The 20,242-nt window shown below is 45.4% G+C and overlaps 1 protein-coding gene and 1 long non-coding RNA gene across 5 annotated transcripts; both read left to right on the forward strand.

Annotated features, from left to right (window-relative positions):
• Positions 1-9,051: 9,051 nt before the first annotated feature.
• On the forward strand, positions 9,052-12,119 carry LOC116370618 (transcription factor SPT20 homolog). Of its 4 annotated transcripts, none has more exons than XM_031819825.1 (6): positions 9,052-9,181; positions 9,275-9,327; positions 9,383-10,770; positions 10,861-11,696; positions 11,777-11,811; positions 11,892-12,119. In XM_031819825.1, the coding sequence occupies exons 1-5, from the start codon at positions 9,153-9,155 to the stop codon at positions 11,784-11,786; spliced, it is 2,316 nt and encodes a 771-aa protein (XP_031675685.1). In that variant the 5' UTR covers positions 9,052-9,152; the 3' UTR covers positions 11,787-11,811; positions 11,892-12,119. The 4 variants fall into 4 exon arrangements, with proteins under 4 accessions (XP_031675685.1, XP_031675686.1, XP_031675683.1 ...); XM_031819826.1 differs by having other exon boundaries at positions 9,383-10,520; positions 10,614-11,696; XM_031819823.1 differs by having other exon boundaries at positions 9,383-11,696.
• Positions 12,120-18,109: 5,990 nt separating this feature from the next.
• On the forward strand, positions 18,110-18,691 carry LOC116370619 (uncharacterized). Its single transcript, XR_004208769.1, has 3 exons — positions 18,110-18,245; positions 18,332-18,390; positions 18,496-18,691. It is a non-coding gene; the product is annotated as an uncharacterized LOC116370619 (long non-coding RNA).
• Positions 18,692-20,242: the final 1,551 nt, after the last annotated feature.

Raw genomic sequence — 20,242 nt, forward strand, 5'->3', positions numbered from 1 at the left:
CCCTGGGCATGGTGTTTTTCAGAGTCAGTAGAAAGGCCTCTTAGTGTCCTAAGTTTTCATAACTGTGACCTTATTTGCCTACTGTCTGTAAGCTGTTAGTGTCTTAACGACCGTTCAAGAGGTGCATGTTCATTAATTGTTTATGGTTCATTGAACAAGCATGTGTTTAAACCCTTTACAATGAAGATCTGTGAAGTTATTTGGATTTTTACAAATGATCTTTGAAAGACAGGGTCCTGAAAAAGGGACGTTTCTTTTTTTTGCTGAGTTTATTACATGTGAGGTTATAGTCCTGCCGTCAGTGTCCATATTTCAGTTACTATTCCATTTAACCCATACAATTAAATGAGGAATATTCTGTTTAGTCATGGATACAGGGATCATCCCGAATAAGACCTTATGTGGGATATGAGCTACAATCCAGACTGCTGTGCTCATGTTAACATGGTCAATGTCCAGTGGGGAAATGTCAGACCTTATTCATACGGTATGTTCATACTTTAGATGTAGTTATATGTAGGCATCAAATTGTATTAGTCAACTGCACCGAATGCAACAGGTCCTTACGGTGAAATGCTTACTTACGAGAACCTAAGCAACAATGCAGTTTAAAAACAAATATGACTAACAATAAGAAATAAAAGTAACAAGTAATTAAAAAGCAGCAGTAAATTAACAATAGCGAGACTATATACAGGGTGGTACAGAGTCAATGTGCAGCTGCACCGTTTAGTTGAGGTAATATGTAGGTGGAGTTATTAAAGTGACTATGCATAGATGATAACCACAGAGAGTAGCAGCGATGTAAAGGGGGGACGCAAATAATCTGATTAGCTGTTTGACTAGATGTTCAGGAGTCTTATGGCTTGGGGGTAGAAGCTGTTTAGAAGCCTCTTGGACCTAGACTTGGTGCTCTGGTACCGCTTGCCTTGCGGTAGCAGAGAAAACAGTCTATGACTAGGGTGGCTGGAGTCTTTGACAATTTTTAGGGCCTTCCTCTGACACGGCCTAGGAAAGAGGTCCTGGATGGCAGGAAGCTTGGCCCCAGTGATGTACTAGGCCGTTCGCGCTACCCTCTGTAGTGCCTTGCGGTCGGAGGCTGAGCAGTTACCATACCGGGCAGAGATGCAACCAGTCAGGATACTCTCGATGGTGCAGCTGTAGAACCTTTAGAGAATATGAAGACCCGTGCCAAATCTTTTCAGTCTCCTGAGGTGGAATAGGTTTTGTCGTGCCCGCTTCACGACTGTCTTGGTGTGCTTGGACCATGTTAGCTTGTTGGTGATGTGGACACTGCTCCACTACAGCCCCGTCGATGAGAATGGGGGAATGCTCGGTCCTCTCTTTCCTGTAGTCCACAATCAACTCCTTTGTCTTTATAAGGTTGAGGGAATGGTTGTTGTCCTTGCACCACACGGCCAGGTCTCTGACCTCCTCCCTATAGGCTGTCTCGTTGTTGTCGGTGGTCAGGCCTACCACTGTTGTGTCGTCGACAAACTTAATGATGGTGCTTGAGTCGTGCCTGGCCGTGCAGTCATAAGTGAACAGGGAGTACAGGAAGGGACTGAGCACGCACCCCTGAGGGGCCCCTGTGTTGGGGATCAGTGTGGCGAATGTGTTATTCCCTAATCTTACCACCTTGGGGCGTCCCGTCAGGAAGTCCAGGATCCTGTTGCAGAGGGAGTTGTTTACTCCCAGGGTCCTTAGCTTATTGATGAGCTTTGAGGGCACTATGATGTTGAATGCTGAGCTCTAGTCAAAAAATATCGGTGTGGAGTGCAATAAAATTGCATCATATGTGGATCTGTTAGGGCGGTATGCAAATTGGGGTGGGTCTAGGGTTGCTGGGATAATGGTGTTGATGTGAGCCATGACCTGCCTTTCAAAGCACTTCATAGCTACAGACGTGAGTGGTACGGGTCGGTAGTCATTTTGGCAGGTTACCTTAGTGTTCTTGAGCACAGTGACTATGGTGGTCTGCTTAAAACATGTTGGTATTACAGACTCGGACAGGGAGAGGTTAAAAATGTCAGTGAAGACACTTGCCAGTTGGTCAGCACCTGCTCGCAGTACACGTCCTGGTAATCTGTCAAGCCTAGCGGTCTTGTGAATGTTGACCTCTTTAAAGGTCTTACTCACATCGGCTGCGGAGAGCGTGATCACACAGTCTTCCTGATCGGCTTTTGCTTTCATGCATGCTTTAGTGTTATTTGCCTTGAAGCGAGCATAGAAGTAGTTTAGCTCGTCTGGTGGCTCGTGTCACTGGGCAGCTCTCTTCTGTGCTTCCCTTTGTAGTCTGTAAAGGTTCGCAAGCCCTGCCACATCCGACGAGTGTCAGAGCCGGTGTAGTACGATCAATCTTAGTCCTGTATTGCTTGTTTGATTGTTCATCAGAGGGCATAGCGGGATTTCTTATAAGCTTCCGGGTTAGCGTCCCGCTCCTTGAAAGCCGCACCTCTAGCCTTTAGCTCAGTGCAAATGTTGCCTGTAATCCATGGCTTTTGTTTGGGGTATGTACGTACGGTCACTGTGGGGACGACGTCATTGATGCACTTATTGATGAAGCAAATGACTGGTGTGGTGTACTCCTCAATGTCATCGGAGGAATCCCAGAATATATTCCAGTCTGTGCTAGCAAAACAGTCCTGCAGCTTAGCTGCTGCTTCATCTGACCACTTTTTTATTGATCAAGTCACTGGTGTTTCCTGCTTAAATTATTGCTTGTAAGCAGGAATCGGGAAGATTAAATTATGGTAAGATTTGCCAAATGGAGGGTGAGGGAGAGCTTTGTGTGCGTCTCTGTGTGTGGAGTAAAGGTGGTCCAGAGTTTTTTTTCCCCCTCTGGTTGCACATTTGACATGCTGATTCGAAATTTGGTAAGATGTATTTAAGTTTCCATACATTCAAGTCCCCGGCTACTAGGAGCACCGTCTCCCGGTGAGCGTTTTCCTGTTTGCTTATGGCAGAATACAGTTCATTCAATGCGGTCTTAGTGCCAGCCTCAGTCTGTGGTGGTATGTAGACAGCTACAAAAAATACAGATGAAAACTCTCTAGGTAGATAGTGTGGTCTACAGCTTATCATGAGATATTCTACCTCAAGCTGGCAATAGCTTGAGAATTCCTTAGATATCGTGCACCAGCTGTTATTTACAAAAATACATAGTCCACCGCACCTTGTCTTACCATACGCCGCTGTTCTATCCTGGAGGATAGCCAGCTGTATGTTGATAATGTCGTCAATCAGCCACGACTCTGTGAAGCATAAGATATTACAGTTTTGAATTAATCTTCCGCGTAGGTCATGTATCTAATTTTCCAAAGATTGCACGTTTGCTAGCAGAATGGAAGGATGTGGGGGTTTATTCGATCGCCTACTAATTCTCAGAAGGCAGTCCAGTCTCTGGCCCCTTTTTCTCCACCTTCTCTTCACACAAATCACGGGGATCTGGGCCTGTTCCTGGGAAAGCAGTGTCATGACTGTCTTGATCACGTCAGGATACAGGAGACCACAACCCTACAGATTATCTCTCAACCACAACAGAGGAGAGATCTGTGGGTCTGAAGACGTGTTTTTTTTTATTGCCCCTCACGCCCCTGGTAAATCTCAGGCCACAGAGAAATTCCTTTGTCCTGTCACTATGGAGAACCAACCTCAGAACATTTGTTGGGGATGAATCAGAATTAGTTGGGTAACATAGATAAGATGTTTTATTTTCATTATATTCTTGTGAGTTACTTCTCATTTAGAATGTATCTTGTTGTGGCCATTTTCAGTTATACTTTCTCTGTCCTGGGTTCAGTTACTTGGGCCGCAGAGAGGGGAGAGGTCAAGCTTGTCGTCATGTGTAAACATATATTTTAAACCATGTGTAGGGATGATTGAGGGGGAACCAATTATCCCTTGGCTCCACAATGTCTGTGTGCCAGTCACTCCCTACTTTTCCCATCGGGGAGAGGAGGATGGTAGTGTCTGGAACCATTCTATGTTCCCTCTCTCGTTGCCCTTACTCACTCTCCTCTCCATGAGCTTGTCCAGAATGGGTTGTATTTGGGATGGGAGTGTCTAAAATGACAATTGATATATATCAATTGTGTGAGGTAATGTCTTGGTACCATTTTGTACCAAGAACGAGATAAGAGCTTTGTTTAGGAGACCAAACTGAACGATAATTTATAGCCAATGCTGTCTGCATACTTGTTTTCCACCACAATTTGCAAATAAATTCATTCAAAATCCTACAATGGGATTTTCTAGATTTTGTTTCTCATTTTGTTTGTCGTAGTTGAAGTGTACCTATGATGAAAAGTACAGACCTCTCTCATCTTTTTAAGTGGGAGAACTTGCACAATTGGTGGCTGACTAAATACTTTTTTGCCCCACTGTATATACACTGCTCAAAAAAATAAAGGGAACACTTAAACAACACAATGTAACTCCAAGTCAATCACACTTCTGTGAAATCAAACTGTCCACTTAGGAATCAACACTGATTGACAATAAATTTCACATTCTGTTGTGCAAATGGAATAGACAACAGGTGGAAATTATAGGCAATTAGCAAGACACCCCCAATAAAGGAGTGGTTCTGCAGTTGGGGACCACAGACCACTTCTCAGTTCCTATGCTTCCTGGCTGATGTTTTCATCACTTTTGAATGCTGGCGGTGCTTTCACTCTAGTGGTAGCATGAGACGGAGTCTACAACCCACACAAGTGGCTCAGGTAGTGCAGCTCATCCAGGATGGCACATTAATGCGAGCTGTGGCAAGAAGGTTTGCTGTGTCTGTCAGCGTAGTGTCCGGAGCGTGGAGGCGCTACCAGGAAACAGGCCAGTACATCAGGAGACGTGGAGGAGGCCGTAGGAGGGCAACAACCCAGCAGCAGGACCGCTACCTCCGCCTTTGTGCAAGGAGGAGCACTGCCAGAGCCCTGCAAAATGACCTCCAGCAGGCCACAAATGTGCATGTGTCTGCTCAAACGGTCAGAAACAGACTCCATGAGGGTGGTATGAGGGCCCGATGTCCACAGGTGGGGGTTGTGCTTACATCCCAACACCGTGCAGGATGTTTGGCATTTGCCAGAGAACACCAAGATTGGCAAATTCGCCACTGGCGCCCTGTGCTCTTCACAGATGAAAGCAGGTTGACACTGAGCACGTGACAGACGTGACAGAGTCTGGAGACGCCGTGGAGAATGTTCTGCTGCCTGCAACATCCTCTAGCATGACCGGTTTGGCGGTGGGTCAGTCATGGTGTGGGGTGGCATTTCTTTGGGGGGCCGCACAGCCCTCCATGTGCTCGCCAGTGGTAGCCTGACTGCCATTAGGTACCGAGATGAGATCCTAAGACCCCTTGTGAGACCATATGCTGGTGCGGTTGGCCCTGGGTTCCTCCTAATGCAAGACAATGCTAGACCTCATGTGGCTGGAGTGTGTCAGCAGTTCCTGCAAGAGGAAGGCATTGATGCTATGGACTGGCCTGCCCGTTCCCCAGACCTGAATCCAATTGAGCACATCTGGGACATCATGTCTCGCTCCATCCACCAACGCCACGTTGCACCACAGACTGTCTAGGAGTTGGCGGATGCTTTAGTCCAGGTCTGGGAGGAGATCCCTCAGGAGACAATCCGCCACCTCATCAGGAGCATGCCCAGGCGTTGTAGGGAGGTCATACAGGCACGTGGAGGCCACACACACTACTGAGCCTCATTTTGACTTCTTTTAAAGACATTACATCAAAGTTGGATCAGCCTGTAGTGTGGTTTTCCACTTTAATTTTGAGTGTGACTCCAAATCCAGACCTCCATGGGTTGATACATTTGATTTCCATTGATCATTTTTGTGTGATTTTGTTGTCAGCACATTCAACTATGTAAAGATTTCTTTTTTATTAAGAATATTTCATTCATTCAGATCTAGGATGTATTATTTTAGTGAGCATTGTATATATATTGAACTACTTTTGACATTGGTCTCGTCCCAAAAAAACACTGATTTTAGTTTTAGTTTCGGTTGCAGAACGTTTTGCTACGCTGTGCCCTACTGAACATAGCTATGATTTATTTGTCTCAGTTCCTGTTTGTGCTGGTAAACGGGCTGAAGTCCCAAAAAATCTCTAGGCATTTGAGTGACAGCGAGTCAGCCATGAAATGGCTCATGCCCGAGGGAGAGAACTCCACTCACTCATAAGAGGCGATCTCAAGTTCTGAGGTGAAAACAAACCTGAGTTCAAATAGCATTGGTTTTCTTTCAAATGCCTTTGAGGGATGATTGAGCCTGCCCGGAGTGACAGAAACTCTCAATTAAGAGCAGCTAAAAAAGTATTTGAAAGAAACAAATTAATTTTGAACTCATGTCTATGGAGCAGTATACGTTTAAGTGGCTTTGATAATATATAGAAAGCAGCAGTGAACTATACTGAGTTGCCTCTATATAATCTATCTACATTGCTTCTCAAATACTTTTTTCTTAATTTTAGGAGGTGAAGCAGGCACTAGTACCTGATCCTAAAACTGAGTTGTAAAACAAACAAATAAATGAATGTAAATAATAATTGTGTCTGTTTTGGAGTCAGTATTGATTTCTGCCTGAATCTGATGTAGGCTATGTGTGTGCTCTGGTGGGCATGGTGTGTCTTTATGTGAGGACTGCCATCTGCAAGTTGACAACAGCTCAGTGGCTACTCACCACTGAGATGTTGGATCTGATGGTTACAATTGCAACTGACTGAACTCAGTAGACTAATAGGGCCTGGAGGGTCTAACAGAGAAAGAAGAATTGGAATCTGTCTTCAGAAAAAATGACAGTTGAGGATTTCAAATGCAATCGCAAAGAAACAACAAATACAATGGAATGTGATGCAGTATACAATATATATCTGTGTATTTTCATGCAAATGCTACATTTAAGTGCAGACCTGTATTCAAAAACATGTGTATTTCAGTATCTGAGTTATAATATCTGGGTTATAATACAAATTGTATTATTTGACAGTATTTTCAAATACTTATTTAATACATTGGAGTGTAAAATAGTGTGTGATTTTGAGTTTTTCAAACACTTTCCAAGTGTATTTCCAAATACATAACATTTAACTACTTACTTTGAATGTATGTGAAATTAATAGAAATATTTTAAATAGTATTTGAACCCGGGCTGATTTAAGTGACATGCATTTGCCTTCCAGTTACAGTAGGCCAGCCTACAGCAGTGGAAGAGGGGAGTTAGTGCAGATTTCTAGACATTAAGGGCCGTACAATAAAGTACAGAAGGATTGGAGCACTCGGGGTGAATATAAAAGACCAGAATAAAGAACAGATTGTCTGCCTGCTGTGCTGAAAGAAACAGGAGAAGAAAAGGACATTGGAATTTTCAAGGCACAGACTTTGAATCAAGTATAATTATCAGAGATGGAATGCAAGCGGAAACATCAGTCGGAATAGGGAAAACACTTTGGCAGATTTAAGGGGACTGGAGATATATGCATAGCTATCTAAACAGTTGCATTCGAGTTTATGTGTTTGTGGATGTGTACTGCAATCAAAGTTGAGACAACATTGGAAAAAAAGCTTCCACAAAGGAGGGTAGACGGTCAGAGGATGAGGAGATGGGTTGTTGTCTTGTGTTTTATTTCATCCACATGAGGGAGACATTTTATGGAGATAGTGGGCACCTTCGAGCTGATCACTATTGTCAAGTAGGTGACAATTGTTGGTCACCGCCTTTCAAAGTGTTTTGCGTTCTGGGGATAAAACATTTACCACGTGAGTCTATATGTCGACTGCATGAACTTTACAAAAATCTGCAGAATCTCCAAGTTTCTGCAATTGCTCTTCACCAACTTCATCCTGCAGCCATCACCTGTCATGTGGGGGCTCCATTGTCACCCAATCATTATTGTTTTTGTTTAACCCACGCGAACAAGAACATGACTGAAACAGGAACAAATTTGATTGAGGCTCTCTCTCATTTATTGTATAATGTAACATAAGTTATTTCAGTTTGTGAGTGGGTGTTGGAGACATGTTTTTTTGATATTATAAAGGAAACCTTTTATAAACAATGGCAACACTGCTATGGTGATCTGAGCCTTGCTGTTGGAAAAAGACAGTATCCGAATTTCGGTTGTCGCAGATGCACCTCTCCTGACTTTACTTCTTGACTTTGGTCTACAGTCAGCTTTAGCCTTACCACTCAAACGAGCCCTACTATATGTTTGCCTCTGAAAAATTAAAGACTCAGCTCATCAAAGCATATGTGTGCAGTGTTTGCATAATGTGAGTGTTTAATTGGCATCTGTCTGAATTCAGAATTTGTCCAAGATGTACTACTGTTACTATGCTGAATGAAACACACGGTTTAAAAGAAGGCATGTGTAAAATAATGGTGCCTAACTGCTCATTTAGCCTCTAATCTTCAAATGAACCAAGTAAATTTTGTACAAGCAATAATTTAAACCGATCAATGAAGTGCCAAGACAAAATGTGTTTCCTACTTTAGAGCAGGGGTGTCAAACTCATTCCATGGAGGGCCTAGTGTCTATAGGTTTTTGTTTAAGACCTAGACAACTACCGTAGGTGAGGGGAGTAATTAGCGGCCTTAATTCAGCAATCAAGTACAAGGAAAAAGCAAAAACCCACAGACACTCGGCCCTCCGTGTAATGAGTTTGAAGCATGCTTTAGAGTAAGGGCTGTCAAACCTGTCAGGAACCTGTCAGGAACTCAATTAGAGAATCAACCACACCTGAGTAAATATCCTGAATTCCAAATCAACCCCTAGCCCCTACACCTACCACTTAGTCACTTATGGGCATTTGAAACAATCAGATAGGTTATAGCAATATGGTAATTGCATCACCTTGCATTCTGATAGGCTGGATGCAATTGTTGCCATATTGCTTATACCTATTCAATAATTTCTGATGCACAGAAGTTTAGGCCAGGGTGTAGGTTTTAGGGGTCAATTTGGAATTAGGAATCAAATGTAGTTCAGGGATTACAGCTGTCCTTAATTAGCCAATGACATTAGAAGGGTCTGGGATTTGTTTAAAAGGAGCAACCAAAAAAAGCCTGCAGATACAGCATAAGGGATATTATGCTAGGGCTTATACCAGCCATTAGTTCTGATTACTGGGGAGCTTTTGAGGTGCAAAATGGCCGTGATGATTGGAATCGCTTTCAGGTAGGTTTTTAAAAGTATTGCTCTAGTTTGTTTCCCTTGTCCTTCAGGTGTTACAGGTAGCTGTGTTTATAACAGACTTCTTTTTTTTTAAAGAGTTTCTTGGCTTTGTTGCCTGCTAATTGGCGGGATAACCTGTTCTACATCAAGTGAGTTTCTACACATTAATTTCAAGTAACAGTTGTGGTACCAATAACTTCAAAGGCTGGCATTTTACTTTTTCTTTATCTAACCTAGGTGATGGGTATCCTGCACCAGGTTCTGATGCAGCATGGCTCTATACAGGCCCACTTAGGTCTAAAGGATATGGTAATTACAACTCTCCAACAGCTCAATTGCAAGCGCAGCTGACCGAAGAGCAACAGAAACATCTGGCAGCCATTCTGCAAAAGCAACTGGCCCCCATGCCCCAGGCACCTCAGAAAATGTGGTATCCAACTCAAATGCCCCAGAAGGAACCAGTTACTGAACTTCAGCATCAGAAGGAACACGCCTCCATACACCAGCTACCTCAGCAAGTGTGGTATCCAGTTCAAATTCCTCAGCAGCAAAAGCAACCAGCTACTGGTCCTCAGCAGCAGACGGAACTGACCACCATGCCCCAGAAGCAACCGGCTCCAATGCCTATACAACCAACAGCTATGCCCCAGAAAGCATGGTATCCAGCTCAAATTCAGCAGAAGCAACCGGCCACCATGCACCAGCAAGTGTGGCATCCAGCTCAATTGCCCCAGCAGCAAAAGCAACCGGCTACTGAACCTCGGCAGCAGAAGGAACCGGCCTCCATAACCCAGCAACCTCAGCAAGTGTTGCATCCAGCTCAAATGCTGCTGAAGCAACTGACCGCCATGCCCCAGCAAGTGTGGTATCCAGCTAAGCCCCAGAAGCAACTGGCCGCTGATCCTCAGGAGCAGATTGAACTGAACGCCATGCCCCAGCAACCTCAGCAAGTGTGGTATCCAGCTCAAATGCCCCAGAAGCAACCAACCGCTGAACCTCAGTGGCATCCAGCCAAATTTCGTCAACTGCAGAAGGAACTGACCGCCATTCCACCACAACTGTGGCAATCCGCTCAAATTCCCCAGCCGCATAAGCAACCGGCTGCCAAGCTTCAGCAATTGTGGCAACTGGCCCCCATTCCCCAGCAGCCTCATGACGTGTGGTATCCAGCTAAAATGGTCCAGAAGCAACAAGCAGCTGCAACTCAGCAGCAGAAGGAACTGACCACCATGCCTCAAGAGTGGTATCCAGCTCAATTTCCCCAGCAGCAGAAGCAGCCAGCCCTAATGCTTTTACCGCAGAAGGAACTGACCGCCATACACCAGCAACCTCAGCAAGTGTGGTATCCAGCTAAAATGCCCCAGAACCAACCAACCACTGAACCTCAGCAGCAAATTGAACCGACCGCCATGCCCCAGCTACCTCAGCAAGTGTGGCATCCAATGCACATTCCCCAGCAGCAACAGGAACTGGCCACCATACCCCAGCAAGTGAGGTATCCAGCTCAAATGCCCCAGAAGCATCTGGCCTCCATGCCTCTACCACAGAAGCAACCGACCGCCATGCCCCAGCAAGAGTGGCATCCAGCTCAAATGCCCCAGCAGCAGAAACAACTGGCCCCAATGCCTCAACCACAGAAGCAACAGGCCACCATGCCCCCGCAAGTATGGCATCCAGCTCAAATGCCTCAGCAGCAAAAGCAACCAGCTACTGAACCTCAGCAGCAAATTGAACCGACCGCCATGCCCCAGCCACCTCAGCAATTGTGGCATCCAGATCAATTTCTCCAGGAGCAGAAGCAACCATTCACTATGCATCTACCGCAGAACGAACTGACCGCCAATCCACCACAACTGTGGCAATCCGCTCAAGTGCCCCAGCAGCATAAGCAACCGGCTGCCATGCTTCAGCAAGTGTGGCATCGGGCACAGAAGCAACCGGCCCCTATGCCCCAGCAGCCTCACGACGTGTGGTATCCAGCTAAAATGGTCCAGAAGCAAGTCGCTGCGGTGACCGCCATGCCGCATACGCATCAGCAAGTATGGCATCCAGCTGAATTTCCCCAGCAGCAGAAGCAACCGGCCTCAATGCCTCTACCGCAGGAGCAACCGACCGCCGTACCCCAGCAAGTGTGGTATCCAGCTCAAATGTCCCAGCAGCGGAAGCAACACACTGCCATGCCACAGCACCAACTGACCCCCATGCCTCAGCAATTATGGCATGTAGCTCAAATGCCCCAGAAGCAACTGGCCCCAATGTCTCAGCAGAATCACTACGAAAGCACTGATGATGGTGCCTCTAGTAGCACTCAGGCCAGCATCGTTGAACAGTCGGGTGTCATCCCAATCTATTCCTACAGTTCCAAATCGCACTACGGGAATGGCAGGACTGTATTCTCCCTAACCCGCTACACTCCTAGGGACGCTATGCCTGTTGACAGTGGAAATGCTCCCAAGGACAGTTTTGTTCGTACTGGTGCACCAAGCGTATATCCATCACTAGTGAAGGATTCTGCAAGGTAATGGTTCACTTTAACCTGCTCTGAACTTTGCTCTCTGAATTTGAAGTCCTTTGTACTAACCATATATCTTTCAACAGGAAAATGTAATGGATTCATCCTCTAGAAGCTAATGGTGAGAATTGTTTTTGACATTTGTTACTTAACATTCTGTGTTGCTGACACTGCATTTCTTTCTGCTTTTGTTTTGACCAGGAAGTATCTGGTGCTCTTGCTACTCTAGCGTGAGGGAGTACATGAACAGTGCTACTTTCAAAAATGTCTCTGTGAAATAATGGTTCTCATGTCCATTGCTTGCTAATTGAGAACAGGTGGTGTGCAGTCTGTAGTAAAAATGACTGCCCAGTTAATTCTTTGGTTTTCTAGTCTTTTACCTTTGCTACTGGCTGTTCAAAATAAAAGCTTGGGTCTACATTTGTCAAGGGGTGAGTTGTCAGACATTCTTCATATGTTCATACTTTAGATGTAGGCATGCATTGTATACAGTGAGACTGTCTTCAACCTCAGTAAGCTAACATATAGGGAATGGTTTTTAGATGGTCAGACCATGGCTCATTTAGCTACTAGAATTGAGTGACCATTTAGTTTCAAACTTGCATTTGGCCTTATACTATAGCCCATACCACAAATAGCAAAGGGTCAAATCAGTTTAGGAGTCTTCCATATCTAGTTGACTCAAATGTTATTTTGGATGCTTCAACCCCTGTTGGCACATCTACCTCCATACTTCTGTTTGTATGGGTTACCTGTCTTACAATTGTGGGGTCATAGAGGGAAATGTAACTATGTTCGGGAGTCAATTTCCCATAATGGTCAGTTTGTAGGCCAAACCGTTCTGAAGCTATAGATGTTTTTGAGACTGCATTTTTGGGGTGTCTGACCAACACCACCGTAGCTCGGCCCCTGTCCACCGCAGATGCGTAAGGGCGACAGGCGGATGCAGTGGATTGAGACGCAGCCCATTAAAAATGTTCTAGCTTCAACTGGATTTTGATGGGCCTTTTACTTTGACTGCCTCAATACTCTTCACCTGTAGCCCATTCCTCCTAGTCCATTTATTGTACCACAGGCTCCTATGGAATAGATTCGGTGTATTTGATTTCTACAATGCCTGGCACGGTTTAACCGATCAATTAACAAATGTATTCTGTATAGACTGTCTTTAAACATGCACATTTTTCTTTACCAATTAATAATCGAACTGCGTAGTATGAGAATTAGGCCCTTAAATGGATCCATTAAGTTCCAAAGAGGAAGCTGGTAGGCACTAACATGACAGTTTAGCTAGCATAAGATGTCACCCAGGACTTTTGGACTAGACATATTTGCCTGTTGTAGTTGACTCTGTTTGGCCAGACTCATGAACATGAATGAAATTGTATATGCATTGAATTTTCTACAAGAAGTTGCACTTTGCTTTTGGACAATCTCTTGTCTAGCATACGTCAACAGACAACTTCATTTAATTTGTCACAGTATGGAATTTTTGGACACGATCTCAATGTGTGTGCAACCTTTTTGCACAACACATTTCTACCGGACCACTGAGGTTGCACCTGCAAAAGCCCCTGGCAGGAACTTCATTAGCCTGCATTAAAAGTGCTCTTGATTAAGCTCACCCAGGGCAATGGATAGTTAGATTTCCCTCTATAAAACCATTGAATTGGTCCACGATCCTCTAGACCCAAATTGCTACAGACCTAAATCTATCCTACCCTGCCTATCTAAGGTCTTTGAAAGCCACGTCAGCAAACAGATTACCGACCATTTCGAATCCCACCGTACCTTCTCCGCTATGCAATCTGTTTTCAGAGCTGGTCATGGGTGCACCTCAGCCATGTTCACTACGCGCTGTGGTTGGTTTCCTCTTCTCTTCCAGGTTTTACAGGTAGCTGTGTTTTTAACTGACTAGGATAAAAAACATTTTTAATATTTCTTGGATTTGTTGCCTGTTAATTGGAGAGAGAACCTGCTATCCTCCACCCAAAGGTGTGTTTGTATAGCACAAAGTAATTCAGTTAAAATAACACTTTGTATAGTGCCAATAACTTATTAAATGATGGCATTTTACTATGCTGAATTGTCTTGGTTCCTAGGTACTTATCGATATAAAAAGACACCAGCTCCTATTCTAAAGCAACAAAAGGAACCGGCTCCTATGCCCCAGCAAGAAGGCCTCCCCTCCCGAGTGGTGCAGCGGTCTAAGGCACTGCATCGCAGCGCTAGAGGCGTCGCTACAGACCCGGGTTCAATCAGGGCTGTATCACAAATGGCTGTGATCGGGAGTCCCATAGGGCAGCGCGCAATTGCCCCAGCGTCGTCCGGGTTAGGGGAGGGTTTGACCGGTGGGCTTTACAAGTAGCCGGTCACTGTAAATAAGAATTTGTTCTTAACTGACTTGCCTAGTTAAAGAAACTAAACTGTCTCTTGTGTCCCAGCACACAAAAGGAACCGGCTCCCATGCACGCCTCGGCAGAAGCAACCAGCTACAATGTCTCAGCAGCTGAAGCAACCAACTGCCATGCAACAGAAGCCTTAGCAAGTGAGGCATCCAGCCCAAATTCAGCCAGCAGCAGAAGCAACTGGCCCCCATTCCTCAGCAAGTGTGGCATCGTGCTCAAATGCCGCAGAAGCAACTGACTGCCATGCCTCAGCACCAGAAGCAACCAGTTGCATGCCACAGAAGCCTCAGCAAGTGTGGCATCCAGCTCTGATGCAAAAGCAACCTAAGCAACCTCCGCGAGTGTGGTATAAAGCTCCAAAACCCCAGCAACTGTGGCATCTGGCTCAAATGCCGCAGCAGCAGAATCAACGGGCCCCTATTCCCCAACAAGTGTGACATCTGGTTTAAATGCCCCAGCAACAAAAGCAACCGGCCACTGAGACTCGGCGGCAGATGCAACCGACCGCCATGCCTTTGCAAGTGTGGAGTCCAGCTTGAATGCAGCAGAAACAACTGACTGCCATGTCTCAGCAGCAGAAGCAAGTGAGGCATCCATCCCAAATTCACCCAGCAGCAGAAGCAACCGGCCCCCATTCCTCAGCAAGTGTGGCATCCTGCTCAAATGCTGCAGAAGCAACTAGATTACTTGTTGGTTATTACTGCATTGTCGGAACTAGAAGCACAAGCATTTCGCTACACTCGCATTAACATCTGCTAACCATGTGTATGTGACAAATACAATTAGATTTGATTTGGGATTTGCATAGTGCCAACTAAAGTTTGGTGGAGGAATAATGGTCTGGGGCTGTTTTTGGTGGCTTGGGCAAGACCGCTTTGTTCCAGTGAATGGAAATCTTAACGCTATAGCGTACAGTAACATTCTAGACAATTCTGTGGTTCCAACTGTGGCAACAGTTTGGGGGAAGGCCCTTTGCCGTTTCAGCATGACAATGCCCCTGTGCACAACGCAAGGTCCATACAAAAACAGTTTGGTGTGGAATAATTTGATGGGCCTGCGAAGAGCCGTGACCTCAACCCTATCGAACACCTTTGGGATGAATTGGAACGTCAACTGCGAGCCAGGCCTAATCAATCAACATCAGTTTCTGACCTAATTAATGCTGTTGCGGCTGAATTTTATTTTTTTATTTTACCTTTAACTAGGCAAGTCAACAACAAATTCTTATTTTCAACGACGGCCTAGGAACAGTGGGTTAACTGCCTGTCCAGACTTATTCATCAACCTCAGTCTGAGCCTTAGGGAGAGTACTAAGCTAACATAAGGAATTGTTTTAAAGGTTCAACCATGATCAATTAGCTGCATGAATCTTTGGGACACTTTTAGCTATCAACATTTTATCGCAATGTTTTGATAAAATATAGAATTTTGCCTTTGCTACCATAGCCCACAGAAACACATTGAATAACACCTTTTCATTAATGGAGAGGTTTTGTAGTCTATCCATTATCTTGGTGATGGCACATATTTAACCCTTTATGTATGTTGGCACAACTACCTCCATACTTCCATTAGTTTGTATGGGTTACCTTCAGATGAGTACGTGAAACTTGTTGGGGTCGTAGAGCAAAACGGAACCATGTTTGTGAGTCTCCCCTTTCCATAGCGGTCATAATAGTTTGTAGGCCAAACCGTTCAGACGCCACAGACGCTTTCGTGAGAAGATGGAGTTCAGTTATGTCACATGGTCTGACAAACTCAGCTGTAGCTCGGCCCCGTACACCAGATGCGGAAGGGCGACATGGGCAGGCAGATAAAGTGGATTAAGCAGCCCATGCAAAAACCTGATATTTCTAGCTTAAATGTATAGATTTTTGTTGTTGTTTCCCATATTGATTCACATGAGCGTCAATAGATTTTTAACCTATAGCTCATTCTTCCTGCAAGTGCATTAATCGATCCACAGCGTCTTAAAAAGTGGATTCAGTGTACTTTGATCTTTACAATGCCTGGAACGGTTTAAACTATCAATAAACAAAGATATTCCCAAACAGACAACAGAACATCAATAAAGCCTCCTTCACTCATGTTGCCAAACACCCTCGTAAAACTGACTATCCTACCGATCCTTGACTTCAGTGATGTCATTTACAAAATAGCCTCCAACACTCTACTCAGACTGCATCCAATTTGCTATCACAGTGCCATCCGTTTTGTCACCAAAGGCCCATATACTACCAACCACTGCTACCTGTATGCTCTTGTTGGCTGGTCCTCGCTACATATTCGTCGCCAAACCCACTGGCTCCAGGTCATCTATAAGTCTTTGCTAGGTATAGCTCCGCCTTATCTCAACTCACTGGTCACCATAGCAACACCAAACCCTAGCACGCGCTCCAGCAGGTATATTTCACTGGTCAGCCCCAAAACCAACACCTCCTTTGGCCACCTTTCCTTCCAGTTCTCTGCTGCCAATGACTGGAACGAATTGCAAAAGTCACTGAAATTGGAGACTTATGTCTCCCTCACTAACTATAAGCATCGGCAATCAGAGCAGCTTACCGATCGCTGCAGCTGTACACAGCCCATCTGTAAATAGCCCATCCAACCAACTACCTACCTCATCTCCATGTTTGTTTTTGTTTATCTGGTCTTTTGCACACCAGTATTTCAACTTGCACATCCTCATCTGCACATATATCACTCCAGTGTAAATTGCTAAATTGTAATTACTTTGTCACTATTGGCCTATTTATTGTCGTACTTCCTTACTTCATTTGCATACACTGTATAAAGATTTTTCTATTGTATTATTGACTGTACGTTTGTTTATCCCATGTGTATCTGTGTGGTTGCTTTTGCCTCACTGCTTTGCTTTATCTTGGCCAGGTCGCAGTTGTAAACTGGCCTAACTGGTTAAATAATGTCGAAATAAGAACAAGTCCATTTTTCTAAACCAAGTATTGTTGGTGAAATCATCTAACTACATAGTATGAGAACTCAGACCTTAAATGGATCCATTTAAGTTCCAATGATGAAGCCGGCAAGGCACTAGCAGGGAAGCTTAGCTAGCATAATGTGTCACATGGAACTCATTTCACAAACATTGACACAAATTAGCACAATTGCCTGCTGTAGTCGACTGCCTGTTTGGCCAAAGACTCATGACACGGGATGAAATTGTATATGCATTCTTTGTGAGACACAGAGTAGGTGAACGGATGATCTCCACATGTCTGGTTCCCACCATGAAGCATGGAGGACTAGGTGTGATGGTGTGGGGGTGCTTTGCTGGTGACATGGTCTGTGATTTATTTAGAATTCAAGGTACAATGGCTACCACACTATTCTGTAGCTATACGCTATCCCATCTGGTTTGCACTTAGTGGGACTATCGTTTGTTTTTCAATAGGACAAATGACCCAACACATCGCCAGGCTGTGTAAGGTCTATTTGGCCAAGAAGGAGAGTGATGGAGGGCTGCATCAGATGACCTGGCCTCCACAATCACCCGACCTCAACCCAATTGATATGGTTTGGCATGAGTTGGACCATAGAGTGAAGGAAAAGCAGCCAACAAGTGCTCAGCACATGTTCGAACTCCTTCAAGACTGTTGAAAAAGCATTTCAGATGAAGCTGGTTGAGAGAATGCCAAGAGTGTGCAAAGCTGTCATCAAGGCAAAGTGAGGCTACTTTGAAAAATCTAAAATATATTTTTGCACAACACACTTCTACCGGACGACTGAGGGTGCACCTGCAAAATCCCCTGGCAGGATCTTAGTTAGCATGAAATAAAGGTGCACTTGATTAAGCTCACCCAGTGCACTGGGTAGGTAGAGTTCACTCTTTGAAACCATTGGCTTTGTCCATGAATGCGCAAACCCTTAAGCACACCAGCTGAATGAAATCAAGTGCACCTAATCTCAATTGGGAAATTGGACCAATGGAAATTATGTTCAGTGGCTTGCAGATGTACCTAATTAACCAGCCAGATTAGAAGGGTCTAGGATTCCTTTGTAAGGCGCAGCAAAAAAGACAATCAGATACAATATCAGGGATCTTCTGGTAAGGCTTCTGGCTACCATTAGTTCTGAATAGAGAGGATTTGACGAGAAAAATGGCTGTGAGTTTTGAAATGTCTTTGAGGTAAGTTGTATGGCTCTAGTTTGATTCCCTTGTCTTCCATGTTTTAAAGGTATTTAACTGACTAGGATGTTTTTATTTTTATTTAGAATTTCTTGGATTTGTTGCCTGCTAATTGGAGGGATAACCTGTTATCCTCCACCTAAAGGTGTGTTTTGTTCTGCACATATAATTCAGTAAAAGTAACACTGTATAAATAGCAGAACTTCAAATGATGGCATTTTACAATTTGAAACGTTCTTTTCTTTCGTAGGTAATTATAGATATATTCCCCAAAATCAATTAAAAGGAATTGGCCACAATGCAGCGGTAGCTACCGGATCCCGTGCCTCGGCAGGTGAAGCTACCGGATCCCGTGCCTCGGCAGGTGAAGCATCCACCCGTAATGCCACTGCAAGCGTCACGACTGGCCCAAATACCTTAGCTGAAGCAAACTGGCCACAATGCTTCATCGAGCGCCACGACTGGCCCAAATACCTTAGGTGAGAGTCACCGGATCCCGTGCCTTCAGAAGCAGTCACCCACATGCCTCCAGCAAGTGTCACGACTGGCCCAAATACCTTAGCTGAAGCAACTGGCCACAATGCCTCAGCAAGTGTCACAACTGGCCCAAATACCTTAGCTGAAGCAACTGGCCACAATGCTCATCAAGCGTCACGACTGGCCTAAATACCTTAGCTGAAGCAACTGGCCACCAATGCTTCATCAAGTGCCACGACTGGCCCAATGCCTTAGGTGAAGCAACTGGCCATGGTGCCTCGGTAATGGAAACAACTGGACACATTGCCATGCCAGCGGCCACCCATATGCCTCGAAGCGGCCACCCACAATGCTTCATCAAGCGTAACGACTGGCCTAAATACCTTAGCTGAAGCAACTGGCCAAAATGCTTCATCAAGCGCCACGACTGGCCCAAATACCTTAGGTGGAGCAACCGGATCCCGTGCCTCAGAAGCAGTCACCCACAATGCCCGTCAAGTGTCACGACTGGCCCCAAATACCTTAGGTGAAGCAACTGGCCATGGTGGCCTCGGTAATGGAAGCAACTGGACACAGTGCCATGCAGCGGCCACCCACAATGCTTCATCAAGCGTCACGACTGCCCAAATACCTTAGGTAAGAAACCGGCCACGGTACCGACTCATCAGGTCGGTACCTCATCAAAATCTGGTTCAAATGCCGGCGGAAGCCACAGGCGCCCTTGCCTCGGCGGAAGCCACAGGCGCCCTTGCCTCGGCGGAAGCCACAGGCGCCCTTGCCTCGGCGGAAGCCACAGGCGCCCTTGCCTCGGCGGAAGCCACAGGCGCCCTTGCCTCGGCGGAAGCCACAGGCGCCCTTGCCTCGCGGAAGCCACAGGCGCCCTTGCCTCGGCGGAAGCCACAGGCGCCCTTGCCTCGGCGGAAGCCACAGGCGCCCTTGCCTCGGCGGAAGCACAGGCGCCCTTGCCTCGGCGGAAGCCACAGGCCTTGAACAGGAGGCCAACTCCTCAAGCAACATGGATTTTAGCAGCAGTGGTGTTTCTCAGGACTTTGGGTCTGATGGTGACAATGAAAGCACCCAATGTCTCAGCTCCAGCAGCGTTCAAGGCAGCATCGTTGAATAGTCCGTTCTCATCCCAATATATTTACAAATCTGTGTATGAGAATGGCAAAAAGTCTACTCCCCAACCTGCCACACCACTGGGTGGTACCATACCATTTTGATAGCGGAGATACTCTCAAGACTGGAGTTACGTTGGCATCTCTGAACCAAGCATATCCCCACCTGCTAAAACTCACAACCTGCTAAGGAGCCCTGCCCAAGGGAAGTCTACTGGGATGTATGTGTCAACTTTTACACTCACCTGCACTTTGCGTTCTGATTTAGAATAATTTGTACTAATCATCTATCAACAGAATTGCAATGGTAGATTCATCCTTTAGATGACAAATCCAAGTTGTTGCTGACACTTTCTTAAGCTTCCACTGTATGCTTTGCGTCGGCCAGGGAGATGCTGCTGC

Source organism: Oncorhynchus kisutch, unplaced genomic scaffold (assembly GCF_002021735.2).
Source record: "Oncorhynchus kisutch isolate 150728-3 unplaced genomic scaffold, Okis_V2 scaffold2671, whole genome shotgun sequence".
Lineage (NCBI taxonomy): Eukaryota > Metazoa > Chordata > Actinopteri > Salmoniformes > Salmonidae > Oncorhynchus > Oncorhynchus kisutch.